Source organism: Corvus brachyrhynchos, unplaced genomic scaffold (assembly GCF_000691975.1).
Source record: "Corvus brachyrhynchos isolate BGI_N302 unplaced genomic scaffold, ASM69197v1 scaffold264, whole genome shotgun sequence".
NCBI classification, from domain to species: Eukaryota; Metazoa; Chordata; class Aves; order Passeriformes; family Corvidae; genus Corvus; species Corvus brachyrhynchos.
Window position 1 is genome coordinate 690,469 of NW_008237648.1, and position 24,143 is coordinate 714,611.

General features: G+C 37.8%; 1 protein-coding gene and 2 long non-coding RNA genes across 10 annotated transcripts in view; 1 reads left to right on the forward strand and 2 right to left on the reverse strand.

Annotated features, from left to right (window-relative positions):
* LOC103614086 (leucine-rich repeat flightless-interacting protein 2) overlaps positions 1-20,355 on the forward strand; it is a 61,964-nt gene extending 41,609 nt beyond the window's left edge. For 2 of the 6 annotated variants that reach the window (XM_017732050.1, XM_017732052.1), the window contains 10 exons: positions 6,566-6,736; positions 7,034-7,126; positions 9,456-9,548; positions 12,836-12,937; positions 13,188-13,320; positions 14,608-14,657; positions 16,439-16,559; positions 17,570-17,649; positions 18,606-18,710; positions 19,467-20,355. In XM_017732050.1, the coding sequence (XP_017587539.1) occupies positions 6,566-6,736; positions 7,034-7,126; positions 9,456-9,548; positions 12,836-12,937; positions 13,188-13,320; positions 14,608-14,657; positions 16,439-16,559; positions 17,570-17,649; positions 18,606-18,710; positions 19,467-19,577 (1,059 nt within the window). In that variant the 3' untranslated portion in view covers positions 19,578-20,355. Of the gene's footprint in view, positions 1-6,565; positions 6,737-7,033; positions 7,127-9,455; positions 9,549-12,835; positions 12,938-13,187; positions 13,321-14,607; positions 14,658-16,438; positions 16,560-17,569; positions 17,650-18,519; positions 18,711-19,466 lie in introns of those variants that run through there. The other 4 variants (XM_017732055.1, XM_008631952.1, XM_017732053.1 and 1 more) reach the window with 3 other exon arrangements.
* Positions 9,069-23,580, reverse strand: LOC108446181. Of its 3 annotated transcripts, none has more exons than XR_001861304.1 (3): positions 23,420-23,580; positions 22,762-22,926; positions 9,069-9,192 (listed from the first exon to the last, which is right to left on the reverse strand). It is a non-coding gene; the product is annotated as an uncharacterized LOC108446181 (long non-coding RNA). The 3 variants fall into 3 exon arrangements; XR_001861303.1 differs by lacking the exon at positions 9,069-9,192 and adding an exon at positions 19,021-19,325; XR_001861302.1 differs by lacking the exon at positions 9,069-9,192 and having other exon boundaries at positions 20,494-22,926.
* A 221-nt stretch (positions 23,581-23,801) lies between these two features.
* Positions 23,802-24,143, reverse strand: part of LOC108446180 — a 4,943-nt gene continuing 4,601 nt past the window's right edge. Inside the window, exon 3 of the long non-coding RNA XR_001861301.1 lies at positions 23,802-24,143. This exon is cut by the window's right edge and continues 182 nt beyond it. This is a non-coding gene — a long non-coding RNA (uncharacterized LOC108446180).

A 24,143-nucleotide genomic window follows, 5' to 3' on the forward strand; every position in this document is an offset into this window, starting at 1 on the left:
GGCGTTCTTGCTGCTGGGCTGTTGGCTCCTGCTGTATCTCTGAGTGGCCGGTCACCTGGCTGGTGCCACAGGTTCCCATGCCCTTTGTTGTGCAAAGGGGTCAGTGCCAGATCACTGCTCTTGCTGGGAACTCCAGCCATTTCCCCATACACAGGGTGCAATCTGCAGTTTGCACTGCAGCAGCACACTGAACTACCTGGACTAGGTGTAGTCTTCCATGTGAGATTTGTCTGTATTTTGACTTGTTTAAACTAGTATGTAGGTGTTTCTTTTATACATTTCCACACAATTAATAGCATAGTAAATTTAAAATAATCATACTTTTCACTGTTTTGTATTGAAGGGAAATGGAATTCAACAAGTTATGGGGCTTACAAATCTTGTTCAGGATATTTGTTATGTTCTCTTTCCTGTTGTCTAATTGTGAATTGTTTCATGTAAAACTAAGGAGAACTTTTCATATTTGTTTTATATCAATAGAGAGACTGAATTGAATGAATGCTTCTTGTATTAGAGCATGTAACAGTGATGTATTTATCAGCTTCCTTGAATTTCTTCAATTTAACAATTTATTAGATTATATAAAGGGGAAAATATGTAATATGAACTGTTTAGAGTAGCAAAAATATTACCTCTTTAAAGAATAACTTTACCTTTAAAAGTAACTTTCAACCTAATAGCAATAGGCTCAGATGAAGTATGTTTTGGTTTAGTTATATTGCCATATGACTATTAAAAGGACTTCAAAGAGTAGTAGATTATAAGATTATTAGACATAGACATATGAGACACAGATGGAGTGTAATGTGAAACTGCTTCATATCTTCAGAATGGATCTATGTCGCAATGACCACCACTGACCACTGCCCAGGCTAGCCCCTGCAGTGTGCGATAGGACTGGGGAGCAGCTGGAGGCTCTCGGCTTTAAAGCTGCTCCTCAGGAGTTCAGCTCTGCCCAGGGGAGCTGAAGCCCCAGGCACAGTGGCTGTCAGCAGTCCGGAGGAGGGAGAGGATAAAAAGTAGCAAGGAGGCTTCCCACACGGGGTAATCCAAGCTTACGGGAAGCAACTCCCAGGAGACAAGCCCCAAACAGCTCCAGGGAACCTCTTATAAAGGGAGGTGTTACAATGGGGGTGGCTTAACTGGGGACCAATAGAAATCTCTAAGGGAGGGATATGGACGAGGATAGACATTTCCTTGGGCCAATAGCCTCAAGGGGAGGAGGGAAAGGGATCACATGCCCCAATGGGACATTGAGGTTTAGGGGATTTCCAAAGGGGGAGGTATCTAGAGGGGTAGGGTCTCAGGGGATTGATGGGGACCATATAAGGGTAAACTGGGAGGTTTCAGGTGATGGACACTGAACCTTTGGGAACAACAGGAGGGGTTTGGGTGATTGATAGGGCAAGAGCTAGAACAAGGGGAGGAGGACAACCATGTAGGGAGCACCAGGGGAGCGGCTTGGGTCAGGGGCAAACCGACTGGGAATAGGAGTGGGGAAGGTAGAGATGAACCACTGGGGTACAGAAAACTTATATAAAAATACAATAAAGGTATCGCATCACCACAGATCTAACTCTCACACCTTTATGTGTTTGTCAGCATCTCATGACTACTGTTCTGACTCATGGCTAATGGATTATTATTTATTGTAATCCATTAGTTACCAAAGAGCGCAGTGTGCAATAGTAAGATCTTCATCTATGCTTGGCTTTCAGAATTGAACTGCATTTTGATGGTATTGCTAATACTGAGTAATATGTTCCTAAGTTAATTCTCATTCCATAGAGATTCTTTAGGGAACCTTTTTTTTAATTAGGAAGGTACTGCCTTTTTCTCAACTTGTACTTGATCAGTTTTGTCTTTTGTATGTTATAGGAGAGTTACTAGGATACCTGCATTTACACTATGTTTAAATGTTGGGGTTTTTGGTTGGTTGGTTGGGTTTTTTCCAGTAGTTGACTAATGGGGATTTGTAATCACACTACCTTGTGAGTTCTCTGGTTGCCCTTATGCTGATAAAAGTGTGGGTTTTACCTGGCTACAAATATGCTGGGTGTCAGCAGAATAAACTCTAATGTGGCTAGTTCTGGTTTAGTTAGGTCTTCAAATCTTTTCCTATCTCAGTTTGATTCAATTTTGTTGCTTCTTTGTATATTTCTTTGCATCGACTGGAAAGGAATACTGTTTCTTTCCTCAAAATTTTTCTTTTATGCTGTTAACAATGCACTCTCTTGATATCTATTGGCTTGAATCATCTTGTTCTAGCCAAGCAAGCTAATTTTTATAGCACTTTGATTTACTGAAAAGTTGTGGGTGGTATTTCTTCATATCTTTAGGTTATATGCAGAGCCTTATCTATTTTCATTCCATCCCATTCCCACTGCTTCTTCCTTAAAAATCCTACAGCCTCCTTCAAGTGTTTCAGAAATTATTTCAAGTCAAACTGGAAGACTTCGTGAAACTACGTGGAATTCTTGAACCATGGGGAACATGTATAATACTTGAAAAGAAGACAGTTGCAAAGAATTCTTTGCAATGTTTCAGGTTTTTTAACCTGTTAGAGACTTAGACATAACTTAGCTTCTCTCAGAAGCAGTTTTCACTCTTTAGTATCCAAATCAATTTATTCCTCTTCTGTAACTGCAGATTCCCCCTCCTCTTCCCCTGCCATTACTTTTTTGATTAATGACATTCTAATAAGAAAGTTTTAAACCCCAACCTAGTCTTGTCTTTAAGGCTGGAATCCTGGAACATGTGGTATACAGTAAGAGGCTGAGAAAATAGACATTGATAAATCTGGGAGGAGTTGTTGGCAATATTGTTGCTGTTTTCAGCGTGTCTGATAGGAGGCTGTGGCGAATAGAGGGCAGACTTCTTTGCAAGGGAAATATGCAACAGACAAAAGTTGTGTTGTAAGAGTAGAAATTCCAATTAGAAAAAAGAGTTTTCACAAGGAAAGTAAACACTGGTGCAGGTCATCCAGCAAGGTTGACCATCTGCAGTCTAGATTTCTGGAGATACTTAAAATGGAGATGAGCTGTGACCAGCCTTATCTTGGTTGACCCTCTTTAGTTAGGAGATTGGACCAGATGACATTCTGAGATCTCTGCCAACCTAAATTACTACACGACTCCAGTCACCACATTCACAGAAATAATCAAATCGGACTTTTGTTCCTAGTTGCATTTTTTTGTTGTTAAATTTCATATTTCCCTGTGAAATTACTATAGCATTCATTATAATCCTAATATTTTCCTTTTTTTTACTCTAAACTGGATTATTCTTTGAAAATCTTTAGGTTTGCTGTCTATAGTATTTTGTTTTGCCAATCTTTACAAGATTTGTCATATTTACAGCATCTCAAAAAAAAATGTTTTCTCTGGTTTTAATCTTCAGAATTACTTGCATGCACTTACATTTATATTTTTTCATTTTTTTCTTTTTTCTTATCCTGAGTCATCTTTGCTGTTTGCTACTACCCAGATGATAATGGTATTTTCTTATATTTTCACAACTTACACTGTTTTGTCTCTTCTGATCAGTAGTTATTTTTTCTGGGGTTTCAAAAAACTGCATTTCACCAGCAGAAAATTCCAGAATTCAGTGAACAGAATAGAAATGTATAAATACATGTGATTATGGTAAAATTATAAAAGGTAAAATACCTACTCTAGGGACAGCTTTCCCAGACTGGAGATTTACAACATGAAATAGGGTTTGTGGATAGGGATGTTTTTTACTTTCTTATAGCAGAATATTGAACTGTGACTTGGTATTTCTAAAGAGAAGACATGACTGTAATTCCAAAGCAAAAATGATTGCATAATTTTACTGTTTAACAGATAGCAGTCTTCAGTATTTTCTTAGAAAACTTAGATTGTTGGCACCTTCTCTCTTAACATCTTAGTTTTAGTGTTATGTTTTCCAGAAAACCCAAGCTTCATGCCCTTTCTGTGCAAGTGCTTCTACTGTCATAACACAAATAATTAAAAATGGAGATAATGCTACTTATACCTTCAAGGAACAGATTACATGAAGTACAAGGAGATTTGTAGTAGGGCATAGATCTACTTTGTCCAGGTATTGGCTTAATAGTTCTGTTCCAATTCTATAATTAGGACTCTAAAAATCAATTTTTATTATTTTTAAATAATGGAATGTTAAGGGGTTGCAATGGACCTTCAAGATCATATAGTCCTGTAGCGGGTTCAGTTCGGAAACTGGGCAGAAACACCAATTAAGTGTAGAGGTTTGGTTCAAAATATCCATTACTTACTTCCTTCCTTCTGTGAGATAAGAATTAGGAGAAAGCAAAGCAGGGACAAAACTTAAAAGAATATAAAGAAGTTTATTAACAGACCTCAAAGAAAGAAAAAAAGTCAGACCAAACCTTCAGAACACTTCTCCCCCCACCTTTCTCCCTTCTCCCACTGACAACGTAAAAAGACAACCCTTGAGATTTTCAGTCAGTTTACCACCTCTATAATAATCTTTTCCAGTTCACTTAGGGAGAGGAGTCTCTCTTGCTCGTGCTATGGAGACATCTCCACAAGAAGTTCTCTCATGGCTTCAATGTCACAGCGAGACAGCCGCCCGGGTTGGTTCTCTGCTCAGACATGAAAGTCCCTTCCCTTGACTTACAGCTTTCCCCACAACTGTTTTCAAGGATCCAATCTTGAGCTAATGGATCATTTTAAGGATGAGCTGTTCAGAGGCGAAGGTTCTCTTCACCTATCTCTGGGAGCATCTTCATCTCCAGGAACAGAGGTCTTCTCCCTCCATGGGAGAAAGGGTCCTCATAATTTTCATCTCTCTGTTCAAGCTTCTCATCAAATTACAGCTACTTCAACATTTGCTTATTTCAGCACAGGTACTTTTGCTCACAATTACAGTCATTTGCTTGTTTCAGCACAGGTACTTTTGCTCACAATTGCAATTTGAACGCTCCAACCCCCATGCTTCATGAAATTACAGCGGGTACTCTGATGTATCATAGTCCATCACCATAGCTTTACAACAGAATGTCAGCTTCTAGGCTTGAAGCATCTCCTCTTTCTCCTCCCTCAGGGTTTCAGTTCTTCCTTCCTCACTGACTTTGGTGTCTCTGTGGTGTTCTCTTCACTTGCCTCCACCTTCCCTCTTCCTCTGACTCAGGAGAGGATTGATCTCTGCAGGCTTCATCTGTTCTGGAGGAAACTTAACAGCACTAACAAAGGGTTAATGTCAGCCGGCCCCGCAGCTGGAATTCGCTTATCGCTCTTGGTCACATGATCTTTTCCGGGCAGCGGCCTCAGATGAATCTTCGGCCACACTGGAGGGGGGGAAAGCGTGCCGCGCTGCCTGCATGGAGCAGAGAGCTGTGGGGCTGGCCCGCACTGAGGGGCTGTGGGTGGAACAGGGCCCCACGGCTCCAGGATAACTGTCTCTCGGCCTGGCCCGGGCCGAGCAGGGCCCGGCCCGGCCCCGCTGGGCTGCAGAGGCCCCCCAGTTACCTGTCCAAAAGCTGGAAGCAAGAGAGCTTTCCCGGGTTTTGTTCGTTCTTAAATGTGGATCACAGAGGCGTGTCAAGCTTCTTAAGTGGCTTTAAAAAGTTGCCAATATTCAAACTAGCCAGCTGATTGGTTCTGTCAAGTCTAGAGGAAGCTGTAAGCACCTCTTTGCAAAGAATCACTTCCGTGGCTGATGAAGATCTCTAACAAAAAACCCAAACTATACTAAACCATGAGAAGTCCCAACCCCCATGTAATGCATATTGAAATAATGGCATGCTTAAAAGTGCCTGGAGTGATAGTTGTTCTAAGTATTTAAATGGTTGACATTTGTTACAGTTCTGAGAAAAAAACCCATATAGAACTAAAAATAGGATAAAATGGTAAATGGGGGAGATTTGTGTAAGAGGCTATATAGCAAGGTATATATACACCTTTAAGTGGAAAATCAAGTATGTGAATCTTTACATGCTTTTAAAAAGAATCTTAGTAAAAAAACCAAAGATAAAATATCTGTTAACATAGCAAATCCTTATTATTGGAATAATGTGGCTATCTTAAAATTTTGAATCTAAGGTCATAGGACACTACTTAAATAATGAGCATTAAGTTAAAGCTACTCTTGGAATTATTTTTGTGATCTCTTTTACTGATTTAATTGTCCAAGTCCTCTCAGATTTGTTGCCTCATTCTGAACTGTTTTCTCATGCATGCCTTGAGAATATGTGATATTACTACTAGATACGTTGTATTCACTAGAAGGTGAAGCTGTGATATTACTGCTGTATCCCCGTGAGTTGTGCTGAATGTGGCAGAGTAGAAAATGAGAGTGGAATATTATCTTGTATTTTTCATGCTTTTGTAGTGATAACTTTTCATTGTTGTGTATGACATAAATTGAATAATGGATCTGAACTGTGACTTGGTATCTCTAAAGAATGTATTTCAGAAACAAAAATGGTTGCATAATTTAACCGTCTTAACATCTCATTCTTTAACATTATGGTGGTATTTTAACATTATAACAATGCATCGAAAAGTTAGACTAACGTAAACTTTTCTGCTATCTGTAGGATTCACTAGCTGAAGTTGAAGAGAAGTACAAGAAAGCTATGGTTTCAAATGCTCAACTAGACAATGAGAAAAACAACTTGGTTTACCAAGTGGATACTTTAAAGGATGTTATTGAGGAGAAAGAAGAACAGATAGCAGAGTTCTATAGGGAGACTGAAGAGAAGTCAAAGGTATTTTTTTTTCTAATTATAAACTACAGAAATCTGGACTACTTAGTAGGAACAGCTGTAAACATTCAGAGTAGCTTTACTTGTTAGTATTGGGCTTAAGTCTTTATGGCATCTTTTCTCTCTACAGTTTATTAAATAAAATCTTCTGTGTAGTAAGTATTCTGGACAACTTATCTAGACCACTTCAGTGATACAGTGATTTTTTTTAACTGCTTGGTAGGTATAATTTCTCAAATCCTTGCAGTAATCTCTTACATAACTCAAAATAAATATAAATAATGGATTTATTTAATACAGGAATTGGAAAGACAGAAACACACCTGCAGTGTTCTGCAGCATAAGCTGGATGAATTTAAAGAGGGCCTTCGACAGAGGGATGAATTGATAGAGGTATGTTCATATGAGTGTATGATAGAACCTGTGCAAATAAATATCGTGTAAGATTTGAATGAGAATCATACAGAAAATAGGATTAAACATAATCTTGCATTTTTAAGAAAGAATTTATCTTGTTTTAGTGGGTAGAATTTAAGCTACTGATCCTCCTAAATTTATGAGAATGTCTCTGCAAGGTTTTCAAATGTATTACACCTTGTAAAACCTTTAATTCTTGTGAGAATTGTGGTTCTCTCATGAATGTTCCTTATATATTTCTTTGCTGTGAGGGCAGAAGTAATATTTGTGTGGCCAAAAATGTTTTTCCATAGCTAGAAGTTCTGATGTGTGGATAATACCAAATGTTATTCTTTCTTTTCCCAGAAGTTTCCATTTCAGTTATTTCAGATTTTTATATCAACCACTGAAGTTTGCCGTAGTGAATATTTGTTTGCCTACCAGTCAAGCATAGTACACAGCAATAGTGGTCAGCATGTTATTGGGTCGAAACCATGTTGCTGGGTGTGCAGTATGTTCTTTTCCCCTCTCACCCTGTTCTTTTTCCCCTTTTCCCTTTTATTCTGGAAACAAACCCACCCACCCTGAAATCCCAGAGTTATTATCAGTCTTAATTTTAAAATGGTCCACAAAGAAATATATATATACATACATATAAATATATCTTGTCAACAGTATGTGGGTGTCCATTTCCCAATGATTTTAGTTGGAAGTTTTAGTTCAATTATTACATAATTTTCCCACTGTCTCTTCATTTCAGTAAAAATTGATGATCATTAAGTGTATAAGCCGAAGTTTCCACTGTCATTTTCAAAAGCTGTGTAATAGTCATTGATCCTTTATTTCTTCACTATACTCTTGTGCTCTCTAGGGGGTAGTACTGTAACTCCAAAAGGTTTCTGAAAAGTCCCAGTTCTGTTTTGGAAGTATTATGCTTCATGAACTGGAGTTGGTATGACTTATTAGCAGAAGAAAAGGATTAAGATTACCCTAAGTATCAGCATTTTGAGTCAGATAAATGCTGACAAGCAAAAAACCTTTAAAAATTCTGTTGTAGCTCTGTTGCTTGCTCTGAGTTATCTTTGACTTCGCTGAGAATTAAAGAACAACTTCGCATGTTCTTTTTTGAGGTTTTGGTACTTGGTTTAAGTATATGAACCAAGAATATAGAGCAGATGTGTCTGGAGCGTTTGCTTTGGTAGAATGTAGCATGCGTCAAGTATTCACAAATATATCCAGTTCCTTTGAAGGTTTGACCTGTATTTACCACTTATTTCTGTCGTTTCCTCATCTATTAACACTAACAGGAAATCTAGCTGAAGCCATGTAGCTTTTTGCAGAAAGACATTGTCTTCATTCCCAGATGTAAAATCAAGTTCACTCATTAAGAGGGAAAAAATTGTCTCTAGCCCGCAAAATTCTTATGTCATCTTCATAGCTAAGACTTTAATTATGTTTGCAGGGCAAGCAGCAAAATGCAGGGACAGTCAGCTAAAAAAATAGGAATATACTTGATAGGTATTCATATAATATCAGAGAGCACTCAGCAGTTGTCTTTCACTTCCTGGATGTTTGATTCAAACTCTCTTCTTTATACTTTAAAGATTATTTTATTTTGTAAAACATTAATAAAACCAGTTGTTAACATTAGTATTCACTTCCAAAGGGGACTTGAAGGTATCTGGAAATTACAGCAGAGTAATTGTTCCTATCCACAGACTGCAGTGGGAACAGTCACTGAGGGAGCTGGGGTTGTTTGGCCTGGAGAAAAGGAGACTCAGAGGTGACCTTATCACTCTCTACAACTTCCTGAAGGGTGGTGGGGGTTGGTCTCTTTCTCCAGGCAGCAACGGACAGAGCGAGAGGACACAGTCTTAAGCTGTGCCAAGGGAAATACAGGTTGGATATTAGGAAAAAGTTTTTCACGGAAAGATGGAATCACCATCCCTGGATGTGTTTAAAAAAAGATTGGACGTGGCACTTGGTGCCATGGTTTAGTTGAGGTTAGGGCATCAGTTGGACTCGATCTTGAAGGTCTCTTCCAACCTAGTGATTCTGTGATTCTGTAAAGAAAAGTAACTCCAGCTGCATTAAGTTTTCCCAACAACATTCATTGAATAGAATTAAATACCATTCTCTTGCATGAATTAATGAGAAGTATATTACGTTAAACTGCACACTGTTTCTGTAACTTCATGCTCATAAACTCTTTGGTTGACTTTTATTACTTAGTTTCCTTTATCTATTTTAATGTTTGGGATTTTTTTTTTTCCATTTCCTTACTTCTCTTTCCTCTTTTATTCTTCCCTCATCCTATTTACCACAGGAGAATCAACGTATGCAGGAGAATATAGACTCCATAACCAAAGAAGTGTTTGATCTCCAGGAGACAATTAATTGGAAAGATAAAAAAATAGGGGTATGAATCAAATGTGGGAGGAAAGTATTTTTTTAATTTAGAAGTAGATGGATGCCCTCTACACCCCAAGGAATGCTGTGTACTCCAAAGAAATTAAGGCCACACCCACCTTAAATGCATAAAATGTTTTGCAGTCTTTCTCTTCAGAAAACAAGCCACACTTTACTTGCATAATGATAAGTAGTACTAATTAAATCTGTAACATGAACTGTTACACGTACAATTTTACAATTTTTTTACAAAATTTTTAATGGCATGCCTAGTGGTAAAAAATAGGATCTTTAATTGACTTCTGCGACTAACTTGCTCATTCCCGTATTATGCTTCTGATCCTTGCAGGATTGGTTAGCTTAGATGTAACACTGAACCAAGCTGGTTTTGTGATATGACACACGAAATACTTTGGGAATTGAGAGTTGTAATTGAAACAATGGTTGTAGGTGACCTTTTGAGGAGCATCTGTAGGGCTCCTATATAGGAAGAAAGGTGGTACAGGAAGAACTGTGCTGATACTATGCAGCTAATGTAGGTCAGGCAGGGTTTTTCAGCTTCGCTTCTGGGCAGTGTAGAAGTCGTAGAGCTGAGTCAGACTGACCCTCAGTGATCACTACATGGCTCTGAACTTGCAGATGTTCTGGGACACAAGTACATTGCCGGGTGGCAATAGGGAGTTAATTGGAAAGTCTTCAAAAAGGAATTGTCTGCCTCTTAACAGCTCAAGGGGTCATTTTTCTCTACCTGAATTTTACACCATATTTCAATATATGCAGATTTCTTTGAAAATTGTTTTATTTGCTGGAGTTCAAGTCACTTTGAAAAGTTGCCTTTTAACTGATGGTGCCCAGTTCAAAAGCTATGCTGTCTTAAATTTTTTTCATGTTTCAGTCTTTCTCTTCCATCATAAAAAAATGTCAACATTCTAAAGTTTTCTGAATATTCTTCTGAAAGCTTTTTATCTTTAATTTACCCTATTCTTTCCATACTTATTTCTCACATTTGTATACTGGACTGTCTCAATTTCTGCAATATTTTTGTGCTCTTTCAAATACATTGCCAGAGTTAGTACAAGCATATCCCATATTCAAATATAGCCAGAATGACAAGAAAGATAGATATATTTTCCTTTAGCCAAAATTGCCCTGCCAGTCTGTGTTCTTATGAACACCATAGCTGGTTATTTTTCTAGTTAGGTTTTTTTTTTAACTCTCAGAATTGAAGTCTCTTAGATATGAAAGTATAAAAATGCTGTTCTTTCTCATATCTATAAAAATTTACATACTTTTCCTAGCTCATAGTTTTTGAGCCTTTCTCCCTCCTGCTGAGCAGCTTTGCTAATTTTTACCTATTCTAGCTTTAGAAGTCTCTGAGAAGCTTCACAGTGTAGCTTATAACTGGAATTGCAACCTAATTTTACAATGTATACAAGACTTTTTAGCTGTTTTAGAGAAAGAAAGGGAGGCAAACAGAACAAAAATAGCACAAGTTTGTTTTACACCTGCCTTCTTATGTTGTCCTGTTTCTACAGTGATTGAAATTTGTGGTTATATTTGATCTTAAATTAGATCAGTTTGAGGACACTGAGTTATAGCTTTGGGTAATACTCCTGAAATATACAGTTATTTTACTGTTTAGTGGCTCCAAATTTTCAATTAGTAATGGCAACTCTGAGTTAGGACCCCAGACGTCTCTTGCATTCTGGCATATGATCAGATTTTGCTCATACCAGTATGGTAAAACATCCCTGCAGAGCTTTATTGTCCTGATTCCTGTTCCCTGCCCCGATAGAAGAATTGCAGAGGTAAATTTTGTGCAAAATCCATGTCATATTAAATTAAACCCTGAGCATACAAACAATTAGGATTTTTAGTGGTTTTGAATAATGTTTACTTAGATCTACATAGGTAGAAATACATAGTTGTATCAGTTTCACTTCCCTTCCCATCAGAATTTTCTGATTTCCAACACTTGTGTATTAGGGGGTGAGGACAGAAAATACATTTGGGGAAGGTCAGCATCGTCACAGGACACTGTCGAGTACACACAATCTGTGTGTGATTCTGGGCCACTGTGTCCATTCTCTCAAGTGGTGAGCTTACTTCCCCTTCCCCTACCACTATTCTTCAAAAATTAAAAAGATGTATGTGTCTTTTAAGTAGAGCACAAAATGATGTAATGATTAAGGTTCTTCATGCCATATATAATGTAGTTAGAGATCTAGTGTGTGCTAGGAAATAAAAGGACATCTTACGAATTTTTAAATTAAGATGTCAGCTAATGTTTTCACACATGTTGATTTGCCTTTATTTTAAATGTTACATTTACATACTAATACATCAAATTGTCAAAGTTTTCAGTTGAAACTGAGTAATGCTTTAAAACATTGCTCTAGTACACAGATTCTAGATGATTATTAAAATCCAGCATATTGCAGTTATGTGGGGCAAGTACAAATGTATACACTTCCATTTCTTTCTTGGTATCAATCCATTCCTACACATTCACGCACAACATAAGGTTTAGTTGGATCATTTTCTTGGCAAAAATGTGTGCATACTTTTGCAGTTGTTGTATGGTGAGGATTATTTGTAATGCATGCAATATCGAATGCTGCCCAGTCAAATGAAAGTGTCCGACTAACTGTCAGGTAACACCGCTCCAGCATAGGTAGGCAAACCTATTTACATCCATATTTCACTTCTAGCCATACTTTTTTTGTGCTAAAATAGTGCTACCAGTGTTTGCTGCCTTTTTTTTCCCTCTAAAACTGACTGCTTTGGGTTTAGTAAATGGTGTTGTAACCCTTAAGCAACTAGTAAAATACACTAGTATTTGTGAGTGGATACATTCAAGGTCTTCGATGATGTATGATTTCTACTTCTGTACCTTATAAAAGGCAGAGAAATTAGTTCAATAGATGTAATGTTTTAGGATCTTTGCCATTTGAATTTTAGCAATTTTATTTCTTGCTGCAGAGTGCCTCTATGAAGAAGAATCACTTATTCTTTTGGTACTCAATTTAGTTTATCAAGATTTACCAAAAAATAGAATTCACTAAATAAAAAATCTACTAAGAGTTTTGAAAAAAGTGTTATGACAAATGCAGCATGAAATTAGATATGCAACTTGGGGAAGGGAGTTATCAGAGATGTATGTTACTACATATTTAAAAAGCACTTTTAATTTCTTTACTTTTATTGAGCTCTTTGTATTTACTTGTAGAAAATCTTTCTGCTGTCATATGCTTTTTCTCTGTGCCATTCTTTTTCTTGCTATCTGCCTGAGCCCAGGCCCTAGAAAGACAGAAAGATTACTTTGACTGCATTAAGAATGAGCGAGATGAGCTCAGAGAGGAGTTGGCTGACCTGAAGGAAACAATGAAGAGAGGACAGGTATGTTGGTAGTAGTTACTTTACAGTAACAGAAATCCAGGAATGGGGCATGAAATCAAGGTCAGTAAAAAAGAGGAAGAATGGTTACTATTCTTTTGCAATCTGAAAACCTGACCTTAGGGTAGGATAAATGGTCCATATCATTGTAACGGTTTCAATGAACTTGAAAAGCTCTTAAAAAACTTTTCTGTTCATTTATATTTTAGCACTTCTGTTGTATGACTAGTTTATTTTTCTTTTGCATTTTTAGAAACACGGATTAGTTATAATTCCAGATGGCACACCAAATGGTGATGTAAACCATGAATCGGTGGTTGGTACAATAACAGTTGTATCACAGGAAGCTGCTCAGGTCTTGGAATCTGCAGGAGAAGGACCACTAGGTAAAAATATCCTAGCATACTTTATAGAGTTTTTGAGGTCTTTGTTGCCTCTCGTTCACAGTGGGTGTGATTTACAGATGCAGATGCAAGCACCTGTGATGCTTCTGGAATATATGCTTATACAATTTTCAGGATTGATTTTAATTTTTTGTTTGTTCTGAGTAAAAAGACAGATGTATCTTTTGAGTAAGAAAAAATATGTGCTTAGATGTTTGAAACGGATTAGTTCTCTTGGTCCAGTTCCTGTTCTAAAACTGTCAGAAAACATCTTGCTTAAAAGTGTCATCTTTTGGATTAGTATGTTTTCCATTGTGTTTCATGAAAATAATTCTTTAGAAGAATGCATAATCATTGAAAGAACAGCAAGTGCAGTCTTCCATCACATTCATTAGAAAAATAAACATTCACATTTAAAAACACTGAAAAAGTGACAGGGACAACAGAGACACTAAGTGGGGGTTTTAGGGTTAAGTTACTTTAACTTGCTTTTATCCTTAGGTTGAGCAAGTTGTTGTATGCAAGGTCAATCCACTGTAAAACTCTGTTAACATGTAGAAAAACATCTGTATATACTTGAATTATACTTCTACATAATATATAATAGTTGCATATTTTTGTATTGACAGAAATTAGACTTGATATGTATTTCTGCTGTGGCTCCCTCACAGGGAAATACAAATGTCATTATGCTTCATTTCTGTCAAAGTTACAATTTGTAAGGGAGCTGCTCAAGTCTTAGCACAGTGTTGCTTGATAGACTGTTTTGTAGCCGTTACTGATCTTCCGACTAAGTAGAGATATTGCTGCATTCCTGTGGGTCCTTTTCCAGGTACTTTTTTTGTTGTTTCGGAACACTTATTGCAAACTTTCTAAACATATGGGAAAGCTTAGTGGCTTCCCTGAAGTGACAACAACCTTCAAATAAGGCAGGGAAAAGAATACACAATCAGAAGAAACTTTTGTTGGAAATGGCTGTTCTGGATATGGAACAAAATTGTTTTAGTATTAAAAAAAAATCTTCAGTTGTTAATTTGCTTTAAAGATTTTGTGAACTCTGAGGTCTTGCTTTTAGAATTGTTACACTAACAAACAGTGTGAATTAAATACTTTTTCCTTTTTTCTGCTATTAACTGAAGGTGGTTGTGTTATTAGTGAAATATCAAAGTTTTGTGGTCCCAGTGCTATTAGCTTTGAAGAGCATTTCATTTGGAATGTAACAAAAAGTTATGAAAAACATATTCTTAGTTACAGATTTCTCTGATTTTTAATTGGGTTCTTTGGTTTTAGATATCAGGCTACGAAAACTGGCTGGAGAAAAGGAGGAATTACTGTCCCAGGTAAAATAAGTTATTCCTGTCAGAAATAGACCTTTGTGTATCATTTTGCTGATACAAATATATACTATTTATATATAAGCAATAAACAAATGTTAAGCACCAAAGGTGCTTAATCAAATACATAAGCACTAAAGGAAAATAAAATGCTCAATTTCCTACCTCACTGACTGCCAGGAATCAGCAGTTTCTCTTGCTAGTGTCCTTATCCATGGGACTTTGATCTTGGTTGGTAAAGAAACGTCATTTCACTAACTGGTTAGCTGAACTAACTTGTTCGTGACTTTACTATTAGTGCACATACTTAAAGCTCTTTCTTTTATTTTGTCTTACGGAGAAATATTAAAGTCAGTAAAATTACACTCTCATAAGCTCAAGTGGCATTTTTTTCAAAATTACTGAGTGATCCTATTTCATTGATAATTTCTGTTACTCAAAGAGAAAATTAGTATTATCAAAGTAGTTGTGTTTGAATACAGCTCTGTTTTGAGGAGAAAGGACTCAAGCAAACATACAGCCATCGAGCAATTGTTAAGAATACTACAGTTTTTGCCCTTCTAGTTGAAGACATTGCAAATTTAAACCATTGTTGTAAACATTTGGTTTTGCTGTGAATGAACTTTAATTATAGTATAGATACTTGTTTGGAATGCCAATAAAGTATAGTATTAAATATATATAAATATGTATGCACATATTTTTCACTGTATAATTTAAAAATCACTGATCATCTATTTGATTTGTATCATGAATGGGGGTTTTTCAAGTTAACTCATACACTGCTAATCTGTAGGGCAATATTTTTAGCTCCTACTTCTTTCATAATGTCCATACACAGAGGACATAGCTGAGAAATCTGTGTTCCCTGACTGTTTCCGCTGTCGATATTGCCGTGTCTCGCAGCCATAGGGAGAAGGAGGGAAGATCCAGCAGGCAGCAATTGTGCAGCAAGATTGATTTATTTAAGTATTTTACAAACTCTTTTATAGGCCTTTTCTTCATAGTCTAATTGGACAAAGGATCAGCCACCCCTTGGGGGTGATTGGCTAAAATCCTAAAACATCCATTGTCAAAATATTTTTCTACTGTACCATAAACATAGTTCTACAAGGTTGCAGGTGTTCACAGAACTTCTGCTATTATCTTCCATGAGAGAGAAAAGTATCCCACGGTTTAGAAGAACCAAGAAAATTCCTTGCTAGCAGCATTTTTGTATCCACACCTGACTACTGGAAAAATTGAGAGACAGTTTCTGTAGCATGAAATGGAACTGTTGAAGACTAATGTGCACTACAGACTTGCCTAGGACCATTGTTTCCGGGTGGAGTATGAGAGAGGACCCCCTAAAAAAGCCATGGATTATTCTCTCTGTAAACTGACTAGGATATTGTTCAATATCTTTGTATGTGTTTAGAGCGGAGAAGATATGCAGTAGAAGAAATCCATAAACGGAATTTAATGCCATCTCCTCTTCTGAAAAGTGAGCTGTGTTAGTTACTGGGTGCTCCTGTACTGTGCAGATATCACTGCAGCACTGACCAAACTGGTGGGCTTGGGTTGTGCATTGACATTCAGAGGGTACTCGCCCAGTGATGGGGCTGGGGGGCTACAGCCACAGACTTCAGGGACTGACTCCCCTGCGTGGCTCTACTATTCTTGTTTACAGAACCTTCTCAGCCAGTGACATCTCAGGACTACTCTGCCCTTCCACCATTGAACATTTAGATACACAACTACTGACCTTCTGGGAGTCTCTTTTTCATAAAGAAACACTTCTTTTTCAGGTTAGAAAACTGAAGATGCAGTTGGAAGAAGAACGACAGAAATACTCTAAAAGTGATGGCATGAATCCAGATATAATAGGCTTAGAGAATGGCTCTGACTTGCAACTAATTGAAATGCAAAGTAGGTATATGGTGACTGTTCAAAGTTATTCTTGCAGAGAGGACCTCCAACTCCTTTTGTTGAGCACTAGTAGTATTGTGAGTGACTACATTGTTGAGCAGATGGGTTTTTGTTGGTGTATGTCCTTGCATGGAATTCCTCACTGCAGAATAGCTTAAAAATCTACCTCTTTCACTGTTGAATAACAACATTCTGGGAAGTTATTTTTCAGTTGATAACCTTGCCTAGATTAGGTGCCACTACTTGAATACAATTTTTAGACAATAGAATTTCAGCTAAGACTTTTTTTAATATCTATTCTATGTGATGATTTTGTTCAATCTCTGATACAGAAACTTAATCTAGAAGACTATTGTCTTGAAGCAAAACATGAAAATTTATTTAACCTAATATTTAGTGTTGCTTTATAGAAGCACTAAGCTGCTTTTCGTTTCAAGCAAGCTATTTCTTCAGCTGAAAACTTACTTGTTTGGCAGACTGTCGTTTAATATGCTTGTGTCAATGAACATGAACAAAGCACTGGCAATGTGAGGGCTCAAATGTAACACCAAAATAATTTGCAGAGCTCCTTAGAGTTTATCAGTCAAGTTCAAGCCTTGTGCTCCTTACTATTCAAATACTATTACAGATGTCTAAGTTGAATGTTGCTGGTGTTATGTTTATTAAAGGTCTGACATTTCGCAGTGTGTGTTGATTATTATGTTGATTCTGTTCTCTAAGGAATTAGTTTGCTCAGCTAAACACGTGTTTTAAAAGGTGTGTATCTCATTGGTGCATGTGAGATTAAATGCACACTTTTATAGAGACAGTAGTTGTGTTCTCTAAATAAAGGAAAATTACTTCCTTTCCATACTCTCGAAGATTGCCGAAAGAACATTTATCTCTCTGTGATCCTGTGTATGGGCTTCTCAATAAAATGGTCTTTTTAATGAATGATCTTTTAATTAAAAGGGAAACTGCTAGTTTAGAGAGTTGCTTTGACTAACATATTCATGTCAAATTTTGTCTAGGAGATGCCAACAGACAAATTAGTGAATACAAATTCAAGCTTTCAAAAGCTGAACAAGATATAGCTACTTTGGAACAAAATGTAAGTGTCTTTCTTCATGTTTGTTATTACACTGCACACTTCTACAATACTTTTTTCAACAAAAACTATGAAAGCATATTTCCTCATTTAATTTACTGATTGATATTTATTTTGCATAGAATGACAGCACAGTTTTTGTATTTCCTGCAGTTAAATACCTGCGTACAGTCTAATCATAAGGGAAAATCTACCAAGATGCTGAACTATAAAAACATGTTATTGACTTAAAAAGTGTGATTGTTTTCACAGATGTATAACTCTCGAATTTAGAGAGTAAATTATGTGCCTTCCACAGTATTTAGAGCCTTCTTACAAGTAATTAAGTTAAATAAATTTATTTTCTTGAACTAGTAGCTTCAGTTCCTCTTTATATTCTGCCATACTTTTGTATTTTAGGAACTTAACTACAGCTTATTACCTAAAAACTACATAAAGGATTATAATTTAAATCACAGATGCATATCTTTTCTCTTTTGCACAGATTCAGTCTAGTAGCCTGTCATGTGGATTTAGGGGTAGCAGGGAGCTGTACATAGAACAATCCAGCCAGTGGGTTTTAACATCTACAGGTTGCAATGAGGATTTGTCTCAAGCCCTCTCCTTACTGAACTCTGTGGTTGGGCTCAAGACCTCTTTCATCATGTCCCCAGTAACAGTTCACAGTCTCCTTTCTACTTTGCACCTTTTCATATGGTTTCTGCTTTTCAACTTTCTACTTCCATTTTTAATCCCATGGGTTTCCCAATTCTTGATTTTTTGTATTCCAGCTCTTCTCTCTCTGCTTATGTTGATTCTGTTCTCTAAGGAATTAGTTTTCTGATCTAAACATGTTTTAAAAGGTGTGTTCTTTAACCTTCTGTCTGTTCTCAGCTTTGTCCTGGGAAGAACAGCTGGTGGCAGGTGAACTCCAGGTGGAACACCTGAGTATGTTCCTTTTGTCTTGTTTGGGTTTACAGATTGGACGACTTGAGGGACAGGTTGCAAGGTATAAAAATGCAGCAGAAAATGCAGAAAAAGTAGAAGATGAACTCAAAGCTGAAAAAAGGAAGCTTCAGCGAGAGGTAACCGACTTGGTTTCCTTTCCAGCTGTATGTTCCTTTCTGTCTTGAGCTGCTCTGTCTTTTGCCTCCCAAGCTCTGTTTTTTTTGTAATCTTCAGTTACAGCTTTTAATTGTTTTTTGAGATAATCTTCAAGTCTTAGTGTTACATTCAGCAGACATCTAGCACATTAAAGTAATACTAACTACAATTCAATGCTGTACTTCCTTGGAAGGGAGCATCTAAGTGGTATTTTTTTCTAAATATGATAACTTGTAATGTTTTAAAGTAATCCTTCTACAAAAGTTGCTGGAAAGTTGAATGACCCCTATGTCAAGTGACAGCCTGGGAATTTTCCAACTTGCACCTCACAGGATTCTGGGAAGAAGCTGTATTTAACTGAGCTGTTGATCATTCTTGCTTAAGAGCTGCTGCATCACTAGCATGATACCTGCTAACTGTGATGGGAATACATAGCTGTATGCAAATAATAGTGGTGGACAGTACTTTACCTTGTTCTAGGTAAATTGCTTTCATGTAATGGGAGGCTGCAGGCACCTAGTTCTTTTGGAATGAATACAGTTCATGTTTCAGTTGCTTCACACTTATTTTTAACAGTTGAATTCTGTTTAATCTGCCTGCAATAATGAAAGTGTTATATCTTAACTTCTGTGGCATTCTTATGAAACATATAATACTTTTATTCCTCTTACAAAGCTTGAGAACAGCACAAAGTCCAAACAAGCTAAAGTGATCATAATTTTTTTTTCATTTTATAGTTAAGAACAGCACTGGATAAGATAGAAGAGATGGAGATGACCAATAGCCATTTAATGAAAAGGCTGGAGAAGATGAAGGCAAATAGGACTGCGCTTTTATCTCAACAGTGAAATGGAAATTGAAAATACAATGCACTGCTCCTTGAATAACTAGTCCCTAGCTTGTTTATAAAAACAGACTTTCAGTGGCACAAACTATGCGAACACTGAGCTGTCACTGGTGGTTTAGTTTCATAATTAAATGACATACTTTTTGTAATTTATGAGAGAATGAAACGTAGATTGAATTCCCATGTGAATGACAGCAATTTTTCAGTAGTGTTTGATTCTAGAGTCAAAGATGGAGCACAATGCTGTATGTTTTTACAACTGTGGAATCAAGTTTACTCATGATCTCTTTTGGCTGCTTTAATGATGCTTGATGCTCAGAGACAGCTGCATGAATTCAAGACACTGTATTACAAAACTAACATATACTTGCTTAAGACATCACACAGCACAAGTGCCTTTTATCTGGTGCAATTTAAACTTCATTGTTGAAATAACCTTTGAAACCAGAAAGCATTTTATTTTAAGATACATTTGGGGTATTCCCTAAACTTTATACATTTTGAAAATACATTTTTTTAAATATTTAAATTTATAAGAAAAAATAGGGACTGTATATAAAGATCTGCTTCTTTTGCATGGGCACATCTGACTTCTATGTAATTTTGTCAAATACTAGCCCCTGATACTCTTAGTATTAAGAGTACAGTTTTAAAAATGGAAGTTATACACCATCAAATTGTGTCATCCGCTTAAGTGCGAATTGAAATTTTATGGTGGGAGGAAGGGGGTGAGAAATGTGGCTAAGGAGTTTATTAAATGGACACTTTACTGACCAAAACTGGATGTTTTGTGTTTTCTTTTGAATACTGAGATGCTAACAGGACAGAGCAAAATCTGTAGAATAATAGAATCTAATCTTTATATTCTTAACAGGTATCTTTTTGCCTTTGGAAGTATGAGTTTGAATTTTTTTTTCTTAACCTAGTCTGCTACTGTTTGACAGTATTACCATGGAGCAGAGGAGCTTCACAAGGAAAAAGGTGTTTTCTGCAATGATGTGGTTTATGTTGGTAGCATACTCCCTGTAGACAGTGAATACTATTAAGAACTTCCACTCTTCGAGCTGACAAGTAGGAAATCAGTAGCACCTGCAGAGGCCATTCTGAAGTGTCTGAAGTGGCACTGCCCCTGTGTTGAACTTTTCTTGAGGCCAGCAGGAGCCTTGGTCTGAGAGGAATTACTCTTTTGGACATGTAAAGGGTGTTTTCATCTTGGAAATTGCTACCCTTTTGGGAGTATTTCTCAAGGCAAGGCAAGTTTCAGGACCTTTGCAATCCCAAGAGTTAGTACCTCTGCTTGACCAGAGCTGTTTTCAAAGAACAGCCATCTTGACAATGCAAAACTAAAGCTTTCTGTCTCTGGATGTCTTCTGGACTTGAAAAATAAAATTCCTTCCCTGTTGAGATACCTAAGTAGCAGATCTACTTAGGCCTGTGTATTAAATAGGAGACAATTACAGTTTGGCAATCACATAGATCATTGTGCTGTTAACTCTTTGCTTTTTGTTGTGTACTTATTCAGTAGAAACTCTCAACTCTTGATGAGTTCTTAATGGTAGGTATTCTCAAGATAAACGGATACTTAGGAGGTTTTCAGTGTTTACAAAACTCTGTTAAAACTTTATTTGGCATGTGGTGAGGGACCTATCTTCTGATTCACTTCTTCTAAACCACCCCATTGAAGCTGGACATTTTATGGCAGAGGGAAAACTGCAGCTTCAATTGTAAACCATGACAGTCAGATAAGGACTTTTTCTGAGGTAGAGATAAAGCATCAGTACATTCTTTCTTAAAATCAAGATTTCTAGTAGTTTTTTAAAAGAAAAATTACAAAGTGTTAGCATGGGCATGTTAATTGAAGAGATTCCCAAGTTCTTGCTACCAGAAAATTAAAGCAAATTCAACAAAATATCCAGAGCAATATCCGAATGGGAGGTACCAGGAAAAGCAGTAGCAAGGAAAAAAACCAAAATTGTTATTTTATCTTGTTACAGGTATAGGCATGAAAAAAATTGTGAGTAATAATGAGTGACAGTTGGATTGCAATATGGAAAGCTTTTTTTATATTTATTTTTACCAAAGCACAATTTATTTAATCAGAACCAGAGAACCAGTGTATCTGTGACAGGCAAGTGAATAGAACATGATGGTACCAGTATTGCTGGAGACCACACATTGCTTGTTGGCCAAATAAAAGACAAGTATTAGGTGTAATTATGGAAAGCTTATAGAAAAAGTTACTATATTTGGTCAGTTCAGTTGGGGTTTGGTTGAGGAAAAAGTGTAAGTTGTGTTTAATTATATTACTCAGATAATTTTATAGATAGTTGCAAGGGGACAGGGACAATTTTTAGTGGCTCTTGCATGCAGGGTTATACCAAATTACTGCTCACAAAAAGGCATGAGGTTAGTACAAAGTAGGCATAAAGATAACTAACATGGCATAATACCATTTTTTCTTTTATTGAGGGCATGTTTTTTTAACACCCAGCATGGTTTGTCCTTTCCTCAAGTTTATGGGGTTTTGTTTGGTCTGTGGAGGTCTGTTAGGGCTGGGTGAAAACATTTGGTGATTGTGTTGTTAGGGGGCAGACAGCAGCACCAAAAAGGTATGTGCCTGTGTGGCAGTTCAGGGTCACTGAAGTAGCTACTGCAGTTTGAAACAACAGGAGCTGTTGTTTCATTTTTCAGGTTGCTTAACCCCCTCCCAACTCCAATAAAGCCAGTGTGTAAAGGACACAAAGGGTTATCCTAGAGGAAGAGGACCAAAAGCTTGGAAAAGGATGAAAGAAATACTCTGATTACAAAAAAGTTTTTTTTTTTTGACAGCAAATAAACACCCCATCACCACCACCAAATTGACAGGCTCAGTGATGCTGTTTTGCTGTGATGAGGTGCTGGCACTTTGGGGACAGAAACCAGAAAATGGTCAGTTGGAGAAGGCTCCTGTCCACAGCCTTCTCTATTTGCAGTGCCTGAGCTACTGGCCATGCTCAGAGCTGCACCCAAACCTGATCAGTTCTCCATTCGGAAAGAGAGCAGGGTGGCAGGACTTACACCACCTCCTCCAGTTAGCCATGGGAGATCAGCCTCCTTATACTTGGAAGGGTGGGGGGAAGCATATGTGCCCGCTGCTGTCTTCCACTACCCATTATGCTACTCATGCTGTGAGGTCAGGTACCCACCTTAAGAGACCTGCTGCTGGAAGAGGAGCTGATCCCAGATGATGTCCTCATCTGTCTTGAAGGAGATGTACCTGCAGATAGTGGCCAGGGTAGCACTGGCAGTGAGTCCACTCTGCAGATGATCACAGCACTTCCCGATGCAGTCCAGGCACCAGCTAGAATCTTCTTTAAAAAACAAATTACAAATGCATGAAAGTAAATTAAAAACAAAAACGTGGAAACAAGATAAAAGGTAAAATGGTATCACTATATCACAGGCCTGAGGAAGACTCAACCATTATCTGCCAGGAATAAACCTCCCCACAGGTGGGGAAAAAACTTGCCTTTGCCTCTCCCAGCCCTTCCTCAAGGGCCTGCAAAGCAAACTTGCTGGTGCATGGATTCAGAACTCCTGCTTCCACTACCCCCAGGGGCAGATGCTTTTGTCAGGCTCCCCCCACCCCAGCCCATGCCAGGGTGGGTGGTGGAAGCTGTTAGCAAGGCCAGGAACCCGCTCCCCTTCCACAACATTCATGCCCTCCCCCACCAAAAAAAACCCTGGCAACTAGCTGAAAAATTCCCCACCATAGCGAAGCGGGGAACCTCTAGTGCCCAACCAGGCTGGACTATGCAATGCCTGGAACCAGGAGTGTTTCCCTCTTACCAGGTGTAGACTCACCTTGATTTCAACTGGGTGTAGACTGTCCTCAAGGAAGGTGCTGTAACCACAATCAGCTTTGCCCTGCTGGTGGCCAAGCCAAGGATGTAGATACAAAAATGCTGCTAGCAAGGATTTTCTTGCTATTTTCTAAGTCCGTGAGAGACTTTTCTCTCTCACAGAAGAGGTAGCAGAGTAGGTAAACAACCAAGCCACCTGCAACGTTGAAAAGTCTTGTTTATGGTATAGTAGAAAAATATTTTGACAATGGATGTTTTAGGATTTTAGCCAATCACCCCAAGGGGTGGCCGATCCTTTGTCCAATTAGACTATGAAGAAAAAAGTCTATAAAAGAGTTTGTAAAATACTTAAATAAATCAATCTTGCTGCACAATTCCTGCCTGCTGGATCTTCTCTCCTCCTCCTCCCTATGGCTGCAGGACACAGTGATATACCCTCAGGCCCAGGCCTGCGGTAATACAAGGATGCCACAGGATGCCACAGGATGCCATAGTTGTACCCCAGGTTGCAGGGAGACCACGATGCCAGGGATCTGCAGTGGGGATGTTTCCCCTTTTCTGGTCTGTGGAAACTTCACCGGACTGCCACAGCTTCTGAAATACCATGGAGAGTGCTTAGCCACTTCTTCTGCAACTTCCCCCAGGACCAGCAGAAGCATCTCATCATCTGTGCTGCCTACTCTGTGCTACAGTTGCAGGGAAAGAGACGGGCTTTCTTTGCTCTC